Genomic DNA, 24,941 nt, shown 5'->3' with positions numbered 1-24,941 from the left:
CGCCCATCTGGCTGGGTTTCCCCAGCCACTCTGGGTGGCTTCCATAGAAACCAAAAATACACTAAAATATCACACATTAAAAACTTCCCTGAACAGGGCTGCCTTAAGATGTCTTCTGAATGTCAGGTAGTTGTTTATCTCCTTGACATCTGGTGGGAGGGCGTTCCACAGGGCGGGTGCCACTACCGAGAAGGCCCTCTGCCTGGTTCCCTGTAGCTTTGCTTCTCGCAATGAGGGAACTGCCAGAAGGCCCTCGGTGCTGGACCTCAGTGTCCGGGCTGGATGATGGGGGTGGAGATGCTCCTTCACGATGTCACGTTACATGTGCCACTGGGCACCCATAATTGTGAGCTGCTGCCATTGGTTACATCTGATAGAGCAGGGGTCAGCAAACTTTTTCAGCAGGGGGCCGGTCCACTGTCCCTCAGACCTTGTGGGGGGCCAGGCTATATTTTGAAGGGGGGAAAAATGAACGAATTCCTATGCCCCACAAATAACCCAGAAATGCATTTTAAATAAAAGGACACATTCTACTCATGTAAAAACACGCTGATTCCTGGACCATCTGTGGGCTGGATTTAGAAGGCAACTGGGCCAGATCCGGCCCCCGGGCCTTAGTTTGCCTACCCATGTAATAGAGGAAATTAGGGGCGGGGGGGAGGAGAATTTATGAGCCAAGAAGCTACCAACTCAGTCATATAGAATGCTGTGTGTGTGCCTTTTCCCTTCCTACTGTACTTGTGTTTTCTCTGCAGCTTTCCCAGAATAAGCTGTGGTGAAGATGAATCTACTCGAGCCATTTAGACTGCATTCCTACTATGCCTTTTAAGCACTACGATGCCACTTCAAACCATCATGACTTTCCCCCAAAGGATTCTGGGAGCTGTAGTTCCAGTTCCTCTCATTTTCTCACTTTTCCAGCCTCAGGTTCGGGTCTGAGGTCATTCTGCAATATTCTTCTTTAAGACAAAGAATCTTCGTGAAAGTCAACCGACAATTTAGTGCAAAATTCATCTCCATATCTTTAATGCCAATTTCCCTAATATGCTTTTTGGCAAAGCCGTTTCCTCTAATGTAATACTCCCCCTTCTATTTTCACTTACGTATGCTCTGATTTCCTTACTCCTGTGTGTTATTGTACACACTACTCTGCAAGAGAAAGGCGCTGCAAAATTCAGAGGCGTGCCGGTTGCAAACACAGGAGGAACTGTTGCAACTGCTGCCGCTGTCGTGGGGCAGCCGGGAATCTTGAGATCTAGCCCTGGGGCCAGGGGAAAAAAAAGCAGCCTTTCAGGAAGGATGTGAGGCCTGGTGCTTTGGCGCAGTCTCCAGCAGGGTGTGGCTGCCGGTTTTGCTGCTGGGCTGAAGGCCTCCCCACTTTGAAGGGGCTGGCCTAAAGCCGTCGCAAGCCAAACAGCCTCTCTTCCTCGTTCTCCCTGCAGCTGCGAGCAGAGGCCAGGAAAAAAAGCTGAAGGAGGAAACGGCAAGGAGGGTGGGTATACAACTTCTCTCCCACCCTGATCCGGTGCTCAGCCCTTGCGAGACCTCACAGTCAGCCTGCAGGGGTGTTGTCCGGAGGCAGAGAATGTGCAGGAGATGCTCTTATCTCCAGAGGAGGTTGCCCCAGGCCTAGTCTACTTTTGGGGAGCTCAGTGGGGGAAGAGCATGGGTAGGCAAGCTAAGGCCCGGGGGCCGGATCCGGCCCAATCGCCTTCTAAATCCGGCCCACGGATGGTCCGGGAATCAGCGTGTTCTTACATGAGTAGAACGTGTGCTTTTATTTCAAATGCATCTCTGGGTTATTTGTGGGGCATAGGAATTCGTTCATTTTTTTTCCTTCAAAATATAGTCCGGCCCCCCACAAGGTCTGAGGGACAGTGGACCGGCCCCCTGCTGAAAAAGTTTGGTGGTAGAGCATCTGCTTTGCATAAAGATCTCCATCATTGCAAGGTATGGCTTGGCAGTGTGGTGTAGTGGTTAAGAGCGGTGGACTCGTAATCTGGGGAACTGGGTTCGCGTCTCCGCTCCTCCACATGCAGCTGCTGGGCGACCTTGGACCAGTCACACTTCTCTGAAGTCTCTCAGCCCCACTCACCTCACAGAGTGTTTGTTGTGGGGGAGGAAGGGAAAGGAGAATGTTAGCCGCTTGGAGACTCCTTCAGGTAGTGATAAAGCAGGATATCAAATCCAAAGTCTTCTTCTTCCCTGCCTGAAACTCTGGACAGCCACTGCCCATCAATGTAGCTCATTCTGAGTCTGTCTAATGTGGCCTCCGAGTTCCTGTTTAATTCAGAATCACAAGGGCAAGAAGGACCATAACTCAGTGCAGGGGAGCACATGCTTAGCATGTATAGAATCGTGGAATTTGGAAGGGACCTTAGGCATCATGGAGTCCAACCGCTTGCAATGCAGGAATCTCAGCTAAAGCATCCAGGACGGATGGCCATCTAACCGCTGCTTTAGAAACCTCTGAGGAAGGAGAGTCCACAACCTCCCGAGGGAGACCTTTTCCATGATCAAACAGCTCTGTCAGAAAGTTTTTCCCCTTATGCATAGTCAGAATCTCCTTTCTTGTACCTTAAAGCCGTTGGTTCGAGTCCTGACCTCCGGAGGAGCAGGAGAAAACAAGCTTGCTCCCTCTTCCCTGCGACAGCCGAAGATATTTGAAGATGCAGAAGATTCCGGATCCTATCTGTATCCGTAGATGGCGGCTTAGGCCTTTAGGCAACAGCAGCTCAGGGCTGGGCCCGGGATATTTCGTGCCTGAGTCATCAGGGAGCAAATGCAGTGGTACCTCAGGTTAAGAACTTAATTCGTTCTGGAGGTCTGTTCTTAACCTGAAACTGTTCTTAACCTGAGGTACCACTTTAGCTAATGGGGCCTCCCGCTGCTGCCGCACAATTTCTGTTCTCATCCTGAAGCAAAGTTCTTAACCCGAGGTACTATTTCTGAGTTAGCAGAGTCTGTAACCTGAAGCGTCTGTAACCTGAGGTACCACTGTAGTGGCTCCCTTTTTACACAACGCACACAGGTCTAAAACGCAATGCCCTAGCACCCAAGGCTGGCGAAGGCAGCTGGAAAATCCCACAGATATTTCTCTCCTTCCCTAGTGGTGAAAAAATGCAGTAATGTGAAGAGAAATAGCACACCTCATCATGACTAGTTGTGGGCGGGGAATTTGATTTGCACCGAAAGGCAAATCTGCATAATTCACACTTTCTGAAAGAATCCAATATTTATTTATTTCCCGGCACCGTGTGGGGCAATGTCAGTACCATCGTACCTTGGCTCCCGAACGCCTTGGGAGTTGAACATTTCTGCTCCCGAACAATCCAAAATTGGAAGTGAGCATTCTGGTTTCTGAATGTCTGACGGGGCTTCTGCGGCTCCGCTTTGGTTTCCGAACGTTTCAGAAGTCGAACGGACTTCCGGAACAGATTCCGTTCGACTTCCGAGGTCCGACTGTGTTAGTGTATGCTGTTATTTTTCACCGCTCGCAAAAAGTCTGGGAAGGGTGGGTTTACTGCGCAAGAGCACTAAGCAGCCTTGAAAGCATGACGGAACATAGGAAGCTGAGTCAGAGGATAATTCCATCTAGCTCAGAGCTGTCTGCACTGACTGGCAGCAGCTCTCCAGGGTTTCAGGCAGGGAATCTCCCCCAGCCCTACCTGGAGAGGCCGGGGACTGAACCTGGAACCTTCTGCACACCAGGCAAATGCTCTACCACCGAGCTATGGGCCTTCCCTTTCATTAAGCCAATACAGTGGTACCTCAGGGTACATACGCTTCGGGTTACAGACGCTTCAGGTTACAGACTCCGCTAACCCATAAATATTACCTCGGGTTAATAACTTTGCTTCAGGATTAGAACAGAAATCGTGCTCCGGTGGCGTAGCAGCAGCAGGAGGCCCCATTAGCTAAAGTGGTACCTCAGGTTAAGAACAGATTCAGGTTAAGAACAGACCTCCGGAATGAATTAAGTACTTAATCCGAGGTACCACTGTATTTGATTGACCTCACCCCCCAAAATAAGCTGCAGTCTGGAAGCACTGGATAATAATAATAAAATAGGCTATTGTTGGCTTCTGTCTGTCTCAAAAGACAATGGAGTATGCCTCTGGGGGTGAAATCAAACCTCTGCAATAGCAGCACTGAAGAGAACTCTCAGGAGTGGAAGCCTAGGCAGTGTGTGTGGAGGTCCTGGGCTGCCCAGATGATAAGACCCCCTTCTTAGCATCGCTGATGTGGTCCAAAGGAAAGCAGAGCAACACATTTGGCGCCATTTTGGCTGCAGGAATTGCCTAAAGGAGATGTGCAAGGCGTCTTCCAACTGTCTTAGGGAGTCCACTCTGGATTTTGTAAGGTTAATTCCTGAGCTCTTCCTTCTCCCGAAGACATCCCACAAGGCAGGAGAGGTTTAGGATCAGAGTTTTCCTTCTCCTAGGTGGGCTCCCATCCCAGGTTGATGATCCCCACCTTCCCTAACTCACCAAGGGTTTGAGACCCATTGGCTCCCCTCACCTGGTTTAGCTGGCCAGTCGAAGCCGTTCCCGGGGTGTGGTTCCTGTCGCATGCTGACAGCTTCTAGGAGCAGGGCTTTTCCCCCCAGCTGGAACTCACCAGAACTCAGTTCCAGCACCTCTCAGGTGGGCTGAGAGAAAGAGGGAGGTGTTTATGCGCGTTCCGACACCTCTTTTTGTGGAAAAATAGCACTGTCTAGGAGCCACAGGCTGCCAGGCCCCATCTGCCCCTCAGTTTCCTCTAGAGCATGCACAGAAACCACCTCCTTGACTGTTGGACCCGCAATCAGTCTTGTCAGCTCAATTCGCCAGAACCTGATAATACAGTGGTACCTCGGGTTAAGAACTTAATTCATTCTGGAGGTCTGTTCTTAACCTGAAACTGTTCTTAACCTGAAGCACCACTTTAGCTAATGGGGCCTCCCGCTGCTGTCGCGCCACCGGAGCACGATTTCTGTTCTCATCCTGAAGCAAAGTTCTTAACCCGAGGTAATATTTCTGGGTTAGCGGACTGTGTAACCTGAAGTGTGTGTAACCTGAAGCATATGTAACCCGAGGTACCACTGTAATAGCAATAATAATGGGGAGTAATTGCTGGCTTTGTACACCAACCACCGCGCTGTTACGGTAAAAATCTGGGTGCGAGGCTGCTCTGCCACCCAGCTCGTCGGACTAAGTTCGCGGGTCCCTGCGGAGGAAAATTAGCTCAGCCGGAGACAGGAGCAAGCTGCAGAAGATCCACGTTTATTGCGCAACAGGTTCAAGGCGAGATTGAACAGCGAGAAAGGGGTGACATAAACTTTTGAAACTTCCCTCCATGTCCCAGAATACAGTGCAAAATACATCCCAGTTACATCATGAATACATTAAAGAGAGGTTGGGTTACACAGATTACATCATGAATACATTAAGAAGAGGTTGGGTTACACAGGATTAACATATGGAGGAGGGAGGGGGGAATATGCAGAGCTGGAGATATGCGCAGATAAGCGCTTCCTGATGAGAAGACAATGGTCCATGTACTGGCATTTCCTGGAGGAAAGGCTTGGCAGAGTGATTTGACGGGATTAGGGTCTTGACACCTTGCTTGAGGGATTATGGAGGACAGGGGAGGTGTGATAGAGTCCTAGAGAAATTGAGCAAATTGGCACGTTGATTTTCTATGAATTTTATAGATTTTAGTCCCTTTTGACATTGACAATTGGAAATAAATTGATATATTGTAGCGAAGAAGAAGTTGAAGAAGACATGCCCCCCCTTCCGTATCAGTGCGGATATTGTGGACTTAGAACTGAGCTGGTAACTCTTTAACCAGGGAGAGGGGTGGGGTGGCTGGATGAGGGGAGGCCTGGAGGCCTGGGAGTCGGGGCAGAGTCTACCTGGGCCTGGAGCAAAGCCGGGAAGCTTTGAGAGGGAGGCGTGTGAAGATGGAGGGTGCGTCTGGGCTAGGCCTGGGGAGGAAGGGACGGGTAGAAGGGGCTGCTGGCCGGGCCTCTCCAGCAGATGGAACGGAGGTGGGTGTGGAGAGCGCATCATGCTCTGACCATGAGGCTGCGCCGTGATCTGCAAGCGCTGCCATGACGCGTCCGTCTGCCTTCCTGCCCAGAGCTTGCATTCAGGAGTGATTCTTCCTTCCCCTGCACACAGGTAAAATCTCGATTCTCCCAGACGACATGGCCAGCCTCACCCAGGAGCTGGGCACTGCTTTCTTCCAGAAGCACCAGCTGCCAGCGTCCATGGCGGACACCTTCCTGGAACACCTCTGCCTGCTGGACATCGACTCAGAGCCCATCGCTGCCCGCAGCACAGGAATCGTCTGCACCATTGGTATGGCACCGGTCCTTAGCTGACGTGCTCCTCTCGCCTGCCCTGCAGAAGAGCTGCAGGGAATCTAGTGAATTCTAGTGAATTGTGAATATAGGACTGGGTGCACATGGCCCAGGCATGTTGAAATCTCACAAGCTCAATAAAATTTCTATAGTACAGTGGAACATCGGTTTTTGAACGTAATCCGTTCTGGAAGACCGTTCGACTTCCGAAATGTTCGGAAACCAAAAACTCAGTACGGAAGCCTCAGTAACAATAGGGAAACTCCAAACAGAGGCCACGTGGCACGTTCGGCTTCAAAAAATTGTTTGAAAACTGAAGCAGTTATTTCTAGGTTTTCAGCGTTCGAAAGCCGAAATGCTTGACTTCTGAGGCAATCGAAAACTGAAGTTCCACTGTATTTAGTGTCAGGTTTGGTCTACTGCATAAGGAATCATCCCTCCCAGGGATTAAAAAAATTAAAAACACTTTTGCAAAATAGGAAATGGTAGGATAAATTATGCTGGAGGGATGAGAAATATGTGTGTGTCTTTAATTTATCAGAGTTTAAAGCTGATTGTTTATTGTTGCGAAATGTGTGTTATTTTGATGCAGAATAGATGATAGATAGATAGATGATAGATAGATGATAGATGATAGATGATGATAGATAGACAGACAATAGATAGATAGACAGATAGATGATAGATAGATGATAGATAGAGATAGAGATAGAGATAGACATAGATAGAGATAGAGATAGAGATAGAGATAGAGATAGAGATGATAGAGATAGAGATAGAGATAGAGATAGAGATAGAGATAGAGATAGAGATAGAGATAGAGATAGATAGAGATAGAGATAGAGATAGAGATAGAGATAGATAGAGATAGAGATAGAGATAGAGATAGAGATAGAGATAGAGATAGAGATAGAGATAGAGATAGAGATAGAGATAGAGATACAGATAGAGATAGAGATAGAGATATAGCAATGGCTGCTAGCCATGATGCCCATGCTCTGCCTTCTAATGCTTCTGAATACTACTTGCTGGACACTGCAGGAGGGGAGAGTGGTCTTGTGTTCGAATCCTGCTTCCAGGTTTCCCACAAGCTTCTGGTTGGCCACTGTGAAAACAGGATGCTGGGCAAGATGTCTCTCTGGCCTCTTCCAACAGGCTCTTATTTTCTTATGTTATGCTCTTCCGTTTTTCATTTAAGGGGAGGGGGGCAAGATTCCTTGCGATCAAAAATAAATACCTCTGCACTCAACACACCCCTAACTCCTGGAATTTACTGCCACAAACTGTGGCGGTGCTCTAAGCGAAAAATCGGACCAATTGATGATAGAAGAGGAGGCAGAAGAGGAATGTTAACCAGCACAGCAAAATGGAAAGTCCATAGCTAGAGGCAGCGAATCAGAGAATGAGAATTATTGGAGAAAGGGAAACAGGGTTCATGGCTTGCCTGTCAGCTTCCTGGCAGCATTTGGCTGCCCTCTGTTGGAAACAGGATATTCAGCCAGAAAGGTGGTCCCTGTGTACTTATGTGCACACTTAGCACCCCCACTTCCCCTGGGGCGTTTGGGGAAAATGAACGATTCCTGTTAAAGACTGAGTTGGGTCATTTGACAGGATGTAGCCACTGGCTAGGGACGCGGGTGGCCCTGTGGGTTAAACCACAGAGCCTGGGACTTGCCGATCAGAAAGTCGGCGGTTCGAATCCCCATGATGGGGTGAGCTCCTGTTGTTCGGTCCCAGCTCCTGCCCACCTAGCAGTTCGAAAGCACACCAGTCCAAGTAAATAAATAGGTACCACTCCGACGGGAAGGTAAATGGCATTTCCGTGCGCTGCTCTGGTTCGCCAGAAGCGGCTTAGTCATGCTGGCCACATGGCCGGGAAGCTGTACGCCGGCTCCCTTGGCCAATAAAGCGAGATGAGCACCGCAACCCCAGAGTCGGTCATGACTGGACCTAACGGTCAGGGGTCCCTTTACCTTTACTTTAGCCACTGGCTTGGTGACATTGGGTGCAAGAGCTGAGGGAGGATGTGTCAATACGGTTCTTTGTCCCAGTGACCCATAGCTTCCCGTCTCCTCTTTCAGGCCCTGCTTCCCGCTCGGTGGAAATGCTCCGTGAGATGATCAAGGCTGGAATGAACATTGCACGGCTGAACTTTTCGCACGGCTCACATGAGGTATCGAGTGGGTGGGGACGAGAGTAAGCCATTTCCTTCCCCAAGAGGGTGGGGTGTCATGTCCTGGTCCGATGCTGGATCCCACGGGGAAAGCTGAAGGTTCCTGGACCAATGGACAGCTCCGAGTTGAGCCACTTGCACCAACAAATCTAGGACATGGACTGAGGCGCTTTAGGCCTCAGCCTCCAGACTCCCTCCTTGACAGGAGCGAGCCAGCAGTAAATCACACCGAGCTAGTTGGAGTTAACTCTTTATTAGCAAAAATAGGATCTGCACACAGTGGTGTAGCGTTGGGGGTGCAGGGGGTGCCGGCCGCACCGGGCGCAACATCGGGGTAGGGGCGCTCGCACTCGCAGCTCTCTGCCCCTACCTGGCTCACTCACTCTCTCTTACTGCAGTGCTGCCTGTGCGAATCCGATCCAAGCCGCCGGGTCGCCGCCCACTGTGGAGGGGGTGTGTGCCTGGCGTGCGGTGCGGAGAGAGAGCGAGGGACTATCTGGGGGAGGGACAGTGCAGCGGCCGCCCAGCGCAGTGCTGAGCGCGAGAGAGAACCACACCAGACCAGACCAGGCAGCAGCAAGAAGAAGCTGGCAGCGGCGGCAGGTTAGGGGTTAGGGGGCGCAAATTACTTGCCTTGCCCCGGGTTAGGGGGCGCAAATTATTTGCCTTGCCCCGGGTGCTGACAACCCACGCTACGCCTCTGTCTGCACAGGAGTGTCAGGCCTAATGAGCGCAGTAACTCATCCCTGGCAGGTCTTGCCCCTATAAAGCAGTTGTAGGATGTGAAACACAAGAGCAGTCAAGTACAACATTCCTAGAGTGAACATGTTTGCACATGGGGAGGATTGTTTGTCCAGCCAGCAGGAAAACTTCCTGTTTCCTTCTGGGCTGGGACAGACTTCCTCTGCATGTGACTGGAGGTGGGTGTGGCCTCACCTGTGCAGGTAACGACAAAAGCACAGGGCAGGGCAGCCATCTCTCTCTTTCACCACATGCATCGAAGAAACAACATCTACTAAGCCAAAGATGCCCTTGGCTTCCAGCCAAGAGAGGACAAAGGGACTGTCTTCTTATGAGATAGATTCCAAGTGTATGTTACTTCATTAAGCTAAGTCTGCCTTCTGGGATTTGATTGTGAACTGAATGTGAGTAAACTCTTTTTATACTTTTATAGAAGACTGTGTTATGTCTTATATTTTATGAGGGAATAAGGGAAAGCTACCAGAACAGTTATTATAGAGGCATTAGCGAGCCTGAGCAAAACACATCCGTTGCAAATTTAAAAGAAGGGAATGTTACTCTGCTGAAATTGTGGAACTTGTTAACACAAGTTGGATAAGGATATAATCAGACAATATATCCTCTCCTGCATCCCTGAACATTCCCATAGCAGTTGCTGAGACTGAGACCTCCCCACAGCTGCCTAAGCCCACTCCTCTCCAGAGTTTTCCCCAAACAATTGGAGACTGTTCCTGTGCAAAGCCAAACTGTCCTCCACCCTTTTCATGCCTCTTCTGGTTCTGGGAAACTGGGGGAGAGGGAAGTTTGTGGCAGAAGGAGGGGGAGAGCCCTGTGATTCTTCACCAGCCTGACCCATCTCTGCCTCTTGGCCCCCCTCCTCTCCTGCTCTGAGCCCTGACTCAGATCCAGCTCTGCATCCGTCTCTACACCTTGGGCTCTGTGCTCAGAGGTTGGGTGCCGCGACTCTGAAGTCAGATTCCTCCTTCTTCAGTGAATGAGGAAAGGATCCACTGCCTCCCCCACCACCACCACTGTGTTCTCTTTCAGTACCATGCAGGATCCATTGTGAATATCCGGAAAGCAACGGAGAGTTTTGCCTCCAACCCGCTCTTCTACCGACCAGTGGCCATTGCCCTGGATACCAAAGGCCCAGAGATCCGCACCGGTGTGGTCAAAGGGGTAAGATTGGGAATGAGTGGTTCAATATTTGGGTAGTTGCCTCATGAAATAAATGTTTGCCATTGGCTGTCTTGGTTATAACAGACTAGGCTGTTACAGGGAACCAGGCAGAGGGCCTTCTCGGTGGTGGCACCCGCCCTGTGGAATGCCCTTCCACCAGATATTAAAGAGAACAACAACTACCAGACTTTTCGAAGACATCTGAAGGCAGCCCTATTTAGGGAAGCTTTTAATGTTTGATGCATTACTGTATTTTAATATTTTGTTGGAAGCCGCCCAGTCAGATGGGTGGGGTATAAATTATGATTATGATTATGATTATGATTATTATTCCTGTCTGGCTTGTTGCTCAGCAACGTGCAGGACTCTCTTCAGGTGGGGTGTCAGAGAGGGACTGGGACTGCCCTGCTGCTGGGTAGCAAGGGGCAACCTCTGACTCCTCTCTCTCTGAGTCTGTGCTCACACTGAGACTCTCAGCCTCCAGCTCTGTCCTGGAAGGGCCCCCTCCTCCTGACCCCCATTAATCTCTCAAAATTCGTGTTCCCCAGTGTCCCATCACCATGACCCGGTGTCAGGGAGTCTTGATAACAAATGGGCGTAGTTAATTAAGAATAAGATTTATTGCAAAAACAGAGTTCACTGGAGTGGCCATCACAGCCGTCCGCCTATAAATCAAAGATATCCCTTCTAAGGGGGATGTTTCTGGAGAGACCAGAAACAGCCAAACTTCCTCTTGTGACGTATTCTGTCTTGAAGACCCCCCCCATACGCCTGGACCTTGGACTAAGGGGGTCAGCTCCCACCCCTTCCTCATTCTCTGAAACAGTACTTCCGTGGTCCTTCCTGCTCTCTGAGCTACTTTCGTATCTAGCCCCTGGATTTTGTCCTTCGCTGGTGTGCTGGCAAGCTGCCGGCTGACTCTCCACCACTCTGCTATCAGTTGAAATTCCTGTCTTGCAGTTAACCCTCTCTCTTCCTGGCTATTCCCTTCACTAGGAGCTGGTTGCAAACTTTCCCTGGGAGCTGGCTGATTCAGGACACCCGGGGTCTAAATCTTCTTAAATTTAAAATACAGGTTATAATATAATTTAAAATGCAGCCTCATTTTAATAGTAGCCCATAGATCAAAACCATAAGGGGAGGGAAACATAAGGGTCAGACTGAGTCCAAACCAAAGCCAGGCGGAACAGCTCTGTCTTGCAGGCCCTGCGGAAAGATGTCAAGTCCCGCAGGGCCCTAGTCTCTTGTGACAGAGCGTTCCACCAGATCGGGGCCAGTACTGAAAAGGCCCTGGCCCTAGTTGAGACCAATCTAGCCACCTTGCGACTTGGGACCTCCAAGGTGTTGTCATTTGTGGACCTTAAGGTCCTCTGTGGGGCATACCAGGAGGTACGTGGGCCCTAGGCCTCATAGGGCTTTAAAGGTCAAAGTTCTTAAGAAATAACTGAGTGCTCACGTGGGTGTGGCCTCCTTCTGCAGGGTGTGGACCAAGAAGTGGAACTGGTGAAAGGATCGCGGGTGACGGTTACGACAGACCCAGCCTTCCAGGAGTGTTGCGACCAGAACACCGTCTGGCTGGATTACGTCAACTTGCCCAAAGTCATCAAAGTCGGAGGACGGATCTTCATTGACGACGGCCTCATCTCCTTGCTGGTCAAGGAAATCCGTACGTAGCCTTCTCCCCTTTCGCCTCTCGCTGGTGAGGTGGGTGGTCTCCATCTTTCTTGTTCCCCCCAAATAATATTTATTATTTTCAGTAAATAAACATAATAAAAAAGAAAAGATTAACAATAATAAAGACAAACAAACAATAGGAGAAAAAGAGAAAAAAGATACATACAACATATTACCACTTAATTAATTAAAATTAAGTGCCATCCATCTTCATAGACATAGTATTTGACTTCCTCGAATCTCTTCCATCCGAATTTCTTAGTAATTATATGTAGCAGTTTCCCATATCAGTGTTTCAAAAGACCATATCACAGTCCTAATCATATTACATAGCTTTCCTTATCATACATTTTCTTATTTATAAACTTAATTCCATTTTAATCCTAGGCCTAATTGTTTCTTTCAAGTGGTTACATATCTTTGGTCTCCATCTTTCTTATGCCTCAGCCTGGCACCTCCTGTCCAGGAGCGGCCAGTGGTGTCAGGAACCGCCAAGGAGAACAGGGCATTCACAGATCAGAGAAAGATAGTAAACACCAGCTAACTTACAGTTAGTTTCTTTATGAGGCAAGCAGAACCGAGAACACACAGAGACTCCTAAGTGTTGCTCTTGTGTAGATGAAGCAGTTGAGCGGACTGGCTTGTGACTCCCCCCTCCACTCCTTATCCCTCTGTGTCAGGCCCCTCCCTATGGCAAGCCCGAGTAATAATAATAATAATAATAATAATAATAATAATAATAATATTTTTTTATTTATATCCCGCCCTCCATAGCTGAAGCCAGGCTCCTCAGAGCGGCCAACAACAATAAAAGTAACACAGCATCAATCCATTCTAAAATCAATTCAAAATCAAATTAGTGGCAACCATTGGGCTAGAGTTCTGTGAGGATTACCGAAGGAGGGAGTCAGGCTGTGCCTTGGCCAAAGGCCTGGTGGAACAGCTCTGTCTTGCAGGCCCTGCGGAAAGATGTCAAGTCTCTCAGGGCCCTAGTCCCTGGTGACTGTGTTCCACCAGATCGGGGCCACAGCCGAAAAAGCCCTGGCTCTGGTCGAGGCCAGCCTAATCTCCCTGTGGAACCATCTTTGTTTCTGCCTGGCTCTCTGCTCTGTAAAGTGAAATAGATGCCTTGTTCTGAGAGTGGGGGCTTGCAGAAAAAGCTGTCAGGGTGGCTCTGTGGTGGACAGCCAAGTCTGATTCCCATCTCTTCCCTGCTGGGGAACCTCCCTGTTTCCTCCTCTTCATCCTCCTCCAAGCTCCCAGCCTCCAGTACTTCCCAGCTCTTCCGCTGCTCTGGGATGTGGCACGTTTCCCACCACCAGGATCCAAATAATTTCCCTCTGTGTTTCCCTAGGGGGGGCTCTTGGTCAGGCAGCTTCCACCACTCCTCCTCATCCTGTATACCTGAAAGAGCGTCTCCACCCCCATCGTTCAGCCCAGACACGGAGATCAAGCGCCGAGGGCCTTCTGGCTGTTCCCTCATTGCGAGAAGTGAGGTTACAGGGAACCAGGCAGAGGGCCTTCTCGGTAGTGGCGCCCTCTCTGTGGAACACCTTCCCTTCAGATGTAAAGGAAATAAGCAGCCAGCTTATCTTTAAAAGACATCTGAAGGCAGCCCTGTTTAGGGAAGTTTTTAATATTTAATGCTGTATTGTTTTTAACACTCGATTGGGAGCCGTCCAGAGTGGCTGGGGAAACTCAGCCAGATGGGCGGAGTATAAATAATAAATTATTATTATTATATCATTATCCAGCCACTCCCTGACAAGTGGGTTAGGTGGGGATAGGTACCTGGCCTCCCAGCAGCAGCATCACGACTGCTTACCAGCAGGGAGAAGGGCGAGGCAGCAGAGAGGATGTCTCCGTGTGGTTGCACTGTAGGGAGTGTTGGGTTTGCTCTGCAGTTGCACCTGTGCGGTTCTTCCCTTCTCACCTCTCTCCTTCCCAGGAGGCCAGGTGTGCAGTAGCACCTCTCTGCTGGCCACTCCTGCTAATTCAGCACCCAGGACAGCACCCTCCCTGATAAGGCCTGGGGGCATGTCCAATGTCCGTTTCAGGGGCCTAATCCGGCCTGCTGGTCCGTTTAATCCACCCCTGTGGCAGTGTATTTGGTGGGGTAAAAAAAACTCAACAACTTGAAGCCTAAAAAAATAATTCTGGGGTAAAATCATAAAAAAGAGCTCAACAACCTCAAACCTCAACAACTTTGGTTGGTCATTTGGTCGGCCCTCATGGCCCTTCACTTCATCAAATCTGGCCCTCTTTGAAAAAAGATTGGACACCTCCGATATAGTGGCTATTGGGCAACAGATCATTGTTCCCAGAAACAGCAATTGAGGTGGTTGCATAAAGTTAGGGTTGCCATACTTCCAGAGTTTCCTTGTAACGTCCGGAATTCAAACAGCATCCAGGGGGAATTTCGGCAAAACCTTTGTTTGTTGGGGCCAACAGAACTGGGGGTTTGTTATGGTTCTCTGTTCAGCATTGTTTTGTATAATAATAATAATAATAATAATAATAATAATAATAATAATAATAATAAATTATTACTTATACCCCATCCATCTGGCTGGGCCTCCCCAGCCTCTGTGAGTGACTTCCAACAGGATATTAAAAACACAATAAAACATCAAACATTAAAAACTTCCCTAAACAGGGCTGCCTTCAGATGTCTTCTAAAAATCAAATAGTTGTTTATTTCCTTGACATCTGGTGGGAGGAAGTTCCACAGGCCGGGTGCCCCTACCAAGAAGGCCCTCTACCTGGTTCCCTGTAACTTGGCTTCTCTCACCTTACGAACCACCAGAAGGCCCTCAGCACTGGACCTCAGTGTCTGGACTGGGTGGAGAAGCTCCTTCAAGTATACAGTGGTACCTCAGGTTAAGTACTTAATTCGTTCCGGAGGTCCATTCTTAACCTGAAACTGTTCTTAACCTGAAGCACCACTTTAGCTAATGGGGCCTCCTGCTGCCACCGCACCGCCGGAGCGCAATTTCTGTTCTCACCCTGAAGCAAAGTTCTTAACCTGAAGCACTATTTCTGGGTTAGCGGAGTCTGTAACCTGAAGCATCTGTAACCTAAAGCGTATGTAACCTGAGGTACCACTGTACTGGGCCGAGGCCATTTAGGGCTTTAAAGGTCAGCACCAACACTTTCAATTGTGATTGGAAATGTGCTGGGAGCGAATGTAGGTCTTCGTACCGAGTTTCTTTTGGACTACTGGTTATGGGTCATGATACAGAGATTGAGTGATTTATTCAGTCCTGGTCTGAGCCTTCTTTGTCTGACCCCATCCCACAGGCCCCAACGGCTGCGTCACCGAGGTGGAGAATGGTGGGATGCTGTGCAGTCACAAGGGGGTGAATCTGCCGGGGGCCGAGGTGGACCTGCCGGCGGTCTCCAAGCGAGACATCCAGGACCTGCAGTTTGGCTTGCAGCAGGGCGTTGACATCGTTTTCGCCTCCTTCATCCGCAAGGCCAGCGATGTGGCTGCCATCCGGAAGGTTCTGGGAGAGCAGGGCCGCAACATCAAGATCATCAGCAAGATCGAAAACCACGAGGGAGTCAAAAAGTAATTTCCAGCTTCTACGTTTTCCTGGCCCTGTAGACTGGAGGTGCAGCCCTCCAGGCCTCCAGGGCTTAAGACTCTCACCAGGCCACAACCCCTCACTTGCCCTGCGATGTTCCCTCCTTGGGTGATTTTGCCTGGCAGAAAATTGCCCTTGAACTCTGATACTGTTTCTTGCTTGCCTGGATAGAAAATAGAAAAGGGTGTGGGAATAAACATTTGTTGCTCCGCCCACTTTTGCTTCTGGCCCCACCCACCACTGGAATGTGGCCCTCAGAAGAACACCTGGAAGAGAATATGGCCCTTGGGCCAAAAGAGGCTCCAAACCCCTACCATACACAGTCTCATGGGTTAGATTTCTGCCCCTAAGCCAATTTCCAGTGAATTTTAGGCTAGCAGAATAAAGCCGTCTGTGGTGTGTTGGGAGAAGAGGAGAATAACCTGATTTCTTGGATCAATCTTCACTTTAAAAATACATATCACATGGGACATTTTTGTTAAGAGGTGAAGTATTCCTTATTTTCAGGGTTTAAACATAACAATGTAGATTTATATTCCTCTCTGCAGATCCATAAGTCAATCAAACCAACACAAAGGTTGCTATCTGGTATCGCATCTGCCATCCAGTTAATTAGCAGCTTTTGTTTTACAAAAAGGGAGCACGTTCCTAGTCCTCATGACTTTGTATAAAACCTTGAGCACTTGCAAGCATATTTTTTAAATGGGGAGGGGGTGATCTGGGGGGCCTGGAATAAAACACCCTGGCATAAAACATCCCCCAGTGGTCTGAATCTGAATATTCAGGAGCTACAAATATCACTTAAGGGACGCGGGTGGCACTGTGGGTTAAATCGCAGAGCCTAGGACTTGCTAATCAGAAGGTCGGCGGTTCGAATCCCCACGACGGGGTGAGCTCCCGTTTCTCAGTCCCTGCTCCTGTCAACCTAGCAGTTCGAAAGCACGCCAGTGCAAGCAGATAAATAGGTACCGCTCCGGCGGGAAGGTAAACGGCGTTTCCGTGTGCTGCTCTGGTTCGCCAGAAGCAGATTAGTCCCGCTGGCCACATGACCCGGAAGCTGTACACCGGCTCCCTTGGCCAATAAAGCAAGATGAGCGCCGCAACCTAATGGTCAAGGGTTCCTTTACCTTTAACTTTACCTTTACATATATCACTTGATGATTTAACTATGAGAGAAGCTAGATTTCTGCATGCAGGAGAGCCCTCCTTGTATAACCCCTGCTATCGCTTGCATTTGGCCTCATTGCAACCTCTCCTGCTTCCTGGCAGGTTTGACGAGATCCTGGAAGCCAGCGATGGCATCATGGTGGCGCGTGGAGATCTGGGCATTGAGATCCCCAGCGAGAAGGTTTTCCTGGCTCAAAAGATGATGATTGGGCGATGTAACCGCGCAGGGAAGCCTGTGATCTGCGCCACTCAGGTGAGCTGCTGAGAGCAGGGGAACTGGGGGTAGACTGCCTCTGAACATGGGGTCTCCATGTCCAAATCAGCTGCCTCATGAGGCAGTACCCACAGGGAGTTCAGTCAGATACCATCCTTTCTATCCATTAGAAAGGAGCGGTTTAAAGTGGACCACTTCTCACTCTGGCTCTCAATATACTTTAAAAAAAGGGATGAGGACTAAATGGGCCATTGGCCTGATCCATCACCATCTTTGGTCCTTACACCTTACCTCCAATGTTGGAGGCAGCATGCTGGGAATCACAAGTGGCGGAAGAAGGATTCCCAAAGACATCTTGTTAGCTTTTGTGAGAACAGAATGCTGGACTAGTATTGGTTGCAAGGGAAAAATAGGGAGAAAGGAGAATTCCTGGGTGCCAAGATCCAAGTTTGGGGCAAGTCCTCTTCCGTGAGAGAACCCCAGCAGAGATTTAAAACTGCAAAATACGCAGCAAAGTAATGTGTGGAAATATAGGCTGTTGGGTCTCTAAAATATACGCTTGCGATTTCCAAATTCCCTACGCTTGGAAAGTTTTTTAAATGGTTTACTTACCAACTTTCCAGAGGTCAGATTCATGTGCTTCAGAATAGGTTGCACAGGCACTAAAACGTAGATGTTACAAAGTGGTTAAAGTTCCTAAATTATTGGTATAGGAAATTGAGAATGGCTTGTGAGAGCCATGTGGTCTGAGCTTGGAGCAACCAGCTCAGACCTCTTGACACATTGAGATTCTTGGGTAGACTGGAGGGGAACAAAAGCTTGGTTATCTAGTTCCTCCCAAAGTTTGCTAAGCATGCTGGGACAGCTTACTCTATGGTCTTAACCCCTACATGCATTAATTAGACTTAAATATGTTGGTTATACGAGGCTTGGTTATCTCACAATGGGTCATTGGCCTCATCCAACCACCGTAAAAAACAGAGAGGATGCTGAACAATGAAATATAGGCCTAATCCAGCAGCCAGGCTCTTCTTATGTTCTTATTCATTAAAGAAAATACTGATAAATGCCAAGTTGGCACAACTTTTTCAAAAATCAAAATAGAAATAAAATTAGCTACTGTATTTTTCACTCTATAGGACGCACCGGACCACAAGACACACCTAGTTTTAGAGGGGGAGAACAAGAAAAAAAAATTTCTCTCCCTCTCTGCGCAGCGCTCCTTCAGCGAAGCGGCAGGAGAAACGGAGCCCCTTCCATTTCTCCTCCCGCTTCGCTGAAGGGGTGCTGCGCAGAGAGGAAAAGCTGTGCAGCGCCTCTCCAGCGAAGCGAAGCCTGGAGAGCGAGAGGGATCGGTGCGCACCGACCCCTCTCGCTCTCCAGGCTTCAGCAAAAGCAATGTGAAGCCTCCAGAGGGCAGCGGGAGCTCCCGGAAGCTTCACGTTGCTTTCGCTGAAGCCATGGAGCCTGCATTCACTCCATAAGACACACACACATTTCCCCTTAATTTTTGGAGGGGGAAAAGTGTGTCTTATAGAGCGAAAAATACGGTATGTTAGAATGAACACATATAATGAAGGGACCTGTGAAAAGGGACACACTTACAGTTTCCTTCCTCTCTCCCGGGCAGATGTTGGAGAGCATGATCAAGAAGCCCCGCCCCACGAGGGCAGAGACCAGCGATGTGGCCAATGCCGTTTTGGATGGAGCTGACTGCATCATGCTGTCTGGGGAAACCGCCAAGGGGGCGTATCCTGTGGAAGCTGTGCGGATGCAGCATGCGGTATGTATTCGGTTCTTCCTTTCAATTACCTCTTCCCATATATATATATATATATATTGGTGGCTGGCTGGCTGGGAGCATGACAGAACAATAAACAATACCAGAATCTGCTAAGAATTAGTGGTTGTGGCAAGCAAGATCTGCAACAAAATATTTAGAACTTTTAGAAGACATCTTTTAGAAGACAAACTTTTAGAAGACACCTGAAGGCAGCCCTGTTTAGGGAAGCTTTTAATGTTTAATAGGTTATTGTATTTTAGTGTTTTGTTGGAAGCCGCCCAGAGTGGCTGGGGAGACCCAGCCAGATGGGCGGGGTATAAATAATAAATTATTATTAATTATTATTATTATTATTGGAGTGTGGAGTTCAAGGTTCCAGCCAGCCAGCCAGGCCCTGCTCTGTTATACCCTTACACTTGAACTTGGAAGGATAAACATCCCCCATCCATTTCTCTGTGGTCTGAATCAACTGCTGCCCTTTCCACATTTGAATTTACGTCTTATAATCGTCAATCTTGTTTGGATACCTGTGCTGACTGATGGACTGCATATGTATGGGGGTTGTGTTCTGGGTCATCACACATGATGGTGGAGCATGCATAAATCCATTCCATCCTGTTCCGCCCCCTTTTCCAGCCACTTTCAGGTTTCCGTAATGTGCGTGTGCATGTTTGGACATCAATCAGATGCACATCGATTGGCCGTTGCCTGTATGTGCATGTGTGGATTGGTGGATGATTCAGAATGATAAAATAAGCCAATGTTGCTTATTTTTTCTTTGTTATATCTGAATAATAATAATAATAATTCAATAATAATTCAATAATAATGTGCCTAAGGCAGCTCAAAGCAACCTGTCCGTTGAGTGTTCATCCTTCTTTGTTTTCATAAACCTTGCAAGGAAGTTATGTGACACCTGATGTTGGTGCCAGTGTGGTGTAGTGGTTAAGAGCGGTAGTCTCATAATCTGGTGAACCGGGTTCGCTTCCCTGCTCCTCCACGTGCAGCTGCTGGGTGACCTTGGGCCAGTCATGCTTCTCTGAAGTCTCTCAGCCTCACTCACCTCAAAGAGTGTTTGTTGTGGGGGAGGAAGGGAAAGGAGATGTTAGCCGCTTTGAGACTCCTTAGGGTAGTGATAAAGCGGGATATCAAATCCAAACTCTTCTTCTTCTTCACTATGGGGCAATAGCTCAAAGGGTAGATCACCTGCTCTGTATTTGGTCTGCCAAAGCTACCAGGATCAACTTCTGGCATCTCCAGTTTTCAAAGGTAGTAATTAGGGACGAGGGCGCAGTTTGGTACAGTGTGCATTTAAACCTGTACTTTTTGAAACAACATGCAAACCAGATACACAGCCATCCTTGAAAATTCACATTTCTCTGAATTTCTTGATGCAGTTCTCTCCCCCGGCAGTGTTTACAAAAATGCATGTTTTAGCGGGAGGTGTGCACCAGAGGGGAGATGCTCAGGAAAATAACATACAAGAATGCATTAGGTATGGGGAAATGGCTTGCCAAAAGGTGTGCATTAGTCAAAACTGCACAACAAAATGTGTCTGCTGATGAATCTTCATGTGGGTTGTGAAAAATAAACAAACTGCAAATTGTTGCAAAATATATGATTGGGGGGGAAAATAGAAATGAAGAGTGCTGAAATGGACAAATCCTTCCATCCCCAGCAGCGAGTGATGGGGAATATCTTCCTCTTGAGATGCTGCCTGCCAGAGCAGACAGTATTGGGCCAGCATTAATGTCAATGTCCCTCCTGCACAGATTGCTCGAGAGGCGGAGGCCGCCATGTATCACCAGCAGCTCTTTCAAGAGCTGCGCCGCCTGACCCCGCTGAGCCAGGACCCCACGGAGGTGACAGCCATCGGCGCTGTGGAGGCTTCCTTCAAGTGCTGCGCAGCTGCCATTATCGTCCTCACGACATCCGGCAGGTGAGGTCAAGGGTGGGATGCTCAAAGTGGCTGGGACCCCAACCTGTCTGTCAAGCAGCCAGTTGTACAGCCCAGATCCCATTGCCTTAATGCAGAGATGGAGACCCGGGGCAGATCTACACTCATGGTGTTTAACGTTAAGGAAGGGTTAAGGAATGGCTTTGATAACCATGTGGCCACATGAGGTTTTGCTTTTAACATTCATAATTATTAAAATGCGACACCCTAGGCCGCTGCAGAGCAACCAGCAACTAGCACTAGGCAAAGTGTGCTTTGACGGAGGTAAGAAACGCTTTATTTTACAAGTCTGCCCAGTGATGTTTCAGAACGATATATTTAATATTGTTCTAATAACGTTAAACAGGCCCGTGTAGATCCAGCCCTTCTTTGAGTAGACCTATTGAAGTTAATAGACATGGCTAACATAGATCCACTCATTTAAATGGGTCTACTCTGTATAGGAGTTATGGTACATTCACACCATAAATTTAAACAGTCATTGCTTCCCCCAGAGGATTCTGGGAGCTGTACTTGAAGAGGCCTGAGAGTTGTTAGGAGACCCTCTAGTCCTTTCACAGAGCTGCAATTTCCAGAGTTTGCAGCGAAAAGGGACTGATAGTTAAAACCACTCCGATTAAAGCTTACACCTGTTGTTCCACCCACTTTCGCCTCTGCCCTGGCCCAATAATATAATAATTTTATTATTTATATGCCGCCCATCTTGATTGGGGTGCCCCCAGGGCCTTGCAGAGCCAGGCAGAGGCCCGGTCCAGGTAGATAATGTGCCCCCCCATTCTGCGCTCCTCTGCGGAGCCAATCGCAGGCCCCGACCCAGACGCCGGGGAAGCTTTTCTCTCGTGTTGCCAGCCATGGCCCCAGGGAATCCACCCACTGCCGCCGCTGCCTTTGCGCCTCCTTGTTCGCCCCAGTGCATCTCCTGCAATTGTGAATATGCTGACCGAGGCCCCCTTTGGAATCGGAGGCCCGGGCCAAGTGGCCCCTCTCTGTCTGGGCCTGGTTGCCCCAGCCGCTATAGGTAGCTTCTGGAAAAATATAAAAACATAATAAAACATCAGACATTAAAAGCTTCCTGAAGAAGGACTGCCTTCAGATGTCTTCTCGAAGTCGTGTAGTTGTTTATTTCCTTGACATCTGACGGGAGGACGTTCCACTACCAAGAAGGCCCTCTGCCTGGTTCCCTGTAACCTCACTTCTCGCCGTGAGGGAACCGCCAGAAGGCCCTCGGAGCTGGACCTTCGGGTAGGGACGAATGATAGGTGGCCCTTGAAAAGTCATCCAGAAGGCAATGTGGCCCTCAGGCTGAAAAAGGTTGTAGAAGCATAACTGTGAAGACCACTCAGGAACCCTGAATGTTGGTAATGACAGATATAAGGAGTCTGCACCGTGAATGCTCCCAGGTTTGCTGCCTCACCCTTCCACCCGCTCCCTTCCTCAACTCAGGTCTGCTCATCTGCTGTCCCGCTACCGTCCCCGGGCCCTCATCATCGCCGTGACCCGCGATGAGCAGGTTGCCCGCCAGGCCCACCTCAGCCGCGGTATCTTCCCAGTCCTGTGGCGTGGGGCCACCCAGGAGGTGTGGGCGGACGATGTTGATCGCAGAGTGCAGTTTGGCATCGAAATTGGTGAGTCTGTAGAACTCCATCCTGCCCAAAGATCTGCCATTCTTTCTTCTCCCTGATGGGGCTCCTGGGAGCCTTTTACCTGCTCTGTTGCAGGCAGATATCCAAATGGTGCAAGCCCCTCCTGACGCTGCAACTTGACGCTGCAACAGGAAATGTGGTGCCTGTTTAATGGTCGCTTCTCATGCATGCCCCTTCGAGGGCCTCAGCGAAAGGCAGCGGCCCTAACTCACTCCTTGCTTAGGCAAGAAGGGTGTGTTTGAGAGGTCAGCTCCTTCAGGAAGCAGTGGGAAATCTGTGGCCTCAATACAGCCCACAGTCTAATGTCAGGGGGTCTTTGGACAGTGGCAGAGAGAGAGAGGGTGGCATGCACAGTGCTGTGGAATCCTGCAATGGGCAAACCCACACCTACTCACTTTCCATTCCATTCTTCTCCAGTCCGTCAGGAGCCGGAGTCAGGAGTAGCTCAGTAACGAAACACCTGGCGTCAGTGAAGTTAACACTTTATTCAAATAAAAAGTGCAGGCCTAGTGGTCACAGCAACCCATCCCAGTAGATCTTGCCCCAATGAGGCAGTTGCGAGGACCGAAGGTTCCCGCCTGCCCATTGCTCCCTAAGACTCCCCCTCTCTGGGTTCCTTCCCCAGCAGCCTAAGACTGCACTCTCTTGTCTCTTTCCCCCACCCTCTTTATTTCTCTGTGGGTTCTGGGGGAGCAGGCAGAAAGGGAGCTGGTCACACAGCAGGAGGGCAAGACCCCCCTGGCTTCTTCAGCAGCCTGGCCACCCCCTCCTCTCCAGCGTCCACTTCTACCTCGGAGTCTGAACCGCTCTCTGCCACTGCATCTTCCTGCTCACTAAACCCCATTCCCTCTTCATCTTCGAACACTTCCTCCTCCCAGCCTGCTCCCTCTGGCCAGTCATCGCCATCCCAGCAACACTCCCCTGGCTCTGAGCCTTCTTCCCCAAGGGGTTCCCTTGGGGGGGTTTTCCCCAGCTCCTCTGCATCCAGCCAGCCCAAGAGCGCAACCCTGTTAGATCCCCCTCTCCCCTAGAGTGTAGAAGCCTTGGGTCGAAAAACAACACACACACCCCAGCTCTGTCTCACAGGAACATCCAGCACTCTATGATCTGGAAGGGCATGACTGCCCTTCCTCACAGTTTCGCAACGGAACTTCTGGCTCTCCTTACCCTTCTTCCTTTTCCTGATCCCGTCTTCCACTCTCCCTCCCCAGGCCGGGTGCGAGGTTTCCTGCGGTCCGAGGACTTGGTCATCGTGGTTACAGGCTGGCGGCCTGGAGCAGGTTATACCAACATCATGAGGGTGCAGCAGGTTCCGTAAGCACAACGAGAGGCAAAAAAAAAAAAATCCCCGTCAAGAGAGATGCCCATGCCCTATGCCATTTCACAGCTGAAAAATGGGGATATGCCTATAAAGTCCCTGTGCTTCTGGCAAGGGTTACCTACAGGTCATACAATTTGCCTCTTGCTTTCCTATATATGAGCTGTGTTTGTACTCTGCCTGCTGTTTCAGCTGACTGTGCACCAACTCTCTCCTCCTCTAAAAGCCAAGTGGGTGCTTCATCTTCAGTTAAAGATCTATTTGGGGAAACACTATTGTCCTTCAGTCTGTTGTCGACTGTTCCTAAGATGTAGAGACCTCGGCAGATGAGGCACCTCTAAGAAATACTTGGCTGCCAGTGCTGCAGGTGTCTTAGTGTTTAAGCCACTTAGTGGTGGCAGATCCTCAGACCTGGGTGGCAGAGGGCATGCGGCCCTCCAGCCCTCTCTAACTGGCCCTTGTAAGTGTCCACAGGTCACACCCCTCACTGGCCTTACATTACACCCCGAGTGCTTTTGCCTGCCTGAACTGGGAACTCGGATCGTGCCTTTGCTTCTCCGCATGGAAGCTGGGGAGAGGCAGGTGCTGGGGTGGGGGAGAAGCCTGATTCAGTTCACATCGGAAGGCAAATCTACTAAACGCACACTTTCTGAAACAATACACAAACTGGAACACACAGCAGCCATCTTTCGAAATTTGCACCCCTCTGAACTTTGCGCTCGGAGTTTTGTGCTCAAACTTGCACCCCTCTGAATTTTGCACTCTGAATTTTGCACTCGTATTAAGAAAAAATATAAACGTTGGAGGAAAATGTGCTTTGTATTATGCAAAATGGTCTGTTAGGATAAAGTCATACGGAAATCCTCTTCGAGGCCAACCTGGCAAACATAAACCCTTAAACAAGCAAACAAACAAACAAACAAACAAACAAACAAACACCCTCTTCCAGCCCCTCATGGACAATCATTTCCTCCTCTTTCAAGAGAAGCTGCTTCTGATCTTTCTGCACAGGGAAGCAGGAGACAAAGTCTCTCTCCCCCCGCCCTTCCTTCCCTGATTGCCAATCTGTCCCTGATCTGCCATGATCCCGTAATCCCATCTAAACCTTCTTTAATCAACCCATTAATCCTTCCCTCCAACCAGTGGTGGCCTCCCA

At 49.3% G+C, this 24,941-nt stretch overlaps 2 protein-coding genes across 4 annotated transcripts in view; both read left to right on the top strand.

The window, feature by feature from the left end:
* Nucleotides 1-24,941, top strand: part of LOC309358665 (complexin-3-like) — a 123,954-nt gene that overhangs the window by 17,352 nt on the left and 81,661 nt on the right. The gene's annotated exons all lie outside the window — the stretch shown is intronic.
* PKLR (pyruvate kinase L/R) lies at nt 1,282-24,596 on the top strand. Of its 3 annotated transcripts, XM_081891609.1 has the most exons (12): nt 1,282-1,492; nt 1,850-1,950; nt 6,168-6,347; nt 8,431-8,522; nt 10,311-10,442; nt 11,922-12,108; nt 15,417-15,687; nt 16,973-17,123; nt 18,715-18,867; nt 20,640-20,806; nt 22,268-22,449; nt 23,679-24,596. In XM_081891609.1, exons 3-12 carry the CDS (start codon nt 6,194-6,196, stop codon nt 23,783-23,785), a joined length of 1,596 nt encoding a protein of 531 aa, XP_081747735.1. In that variant the 5' UTR covers nt 1,282-1,492; nt 1,850-1,950; nt 6,168-6,193; the 3' UTR covers nt 23,786-24,596. The 3 variants fall into 3 exon arrangements, with proteins under 3 accessions (XP_081747735.1, XP_081747734.1, XP_081747733.1); XM_081891608.1 differs by lacking the exon at nt 1,850-1,950 and having other exon boundaries at nt 1,285-1,492; XM_081891607.1 differs by lacking the exons at nt 1,282-1,492; nt 1,850-1,950 and adding an exon at nt 5,874-5,954.

Source organism: Podarcis melisellensis, assembly GCF_964234715.1.
Source record: "Podarcis melisellensis genome assembly, chromosome: 16".
Classification (NCBI taxonomy): domain Eukaryota; kingdom Metazoa; phylum Chordata; class Lepidosauria; order Squamata; family Lacertidae; genus Podarcis; species Podarcis melisellensis.
Note: the sequence above shows the minus strand (reverse complement) of the source record. Positions and strands in the feature narration are given on the sequence as shown.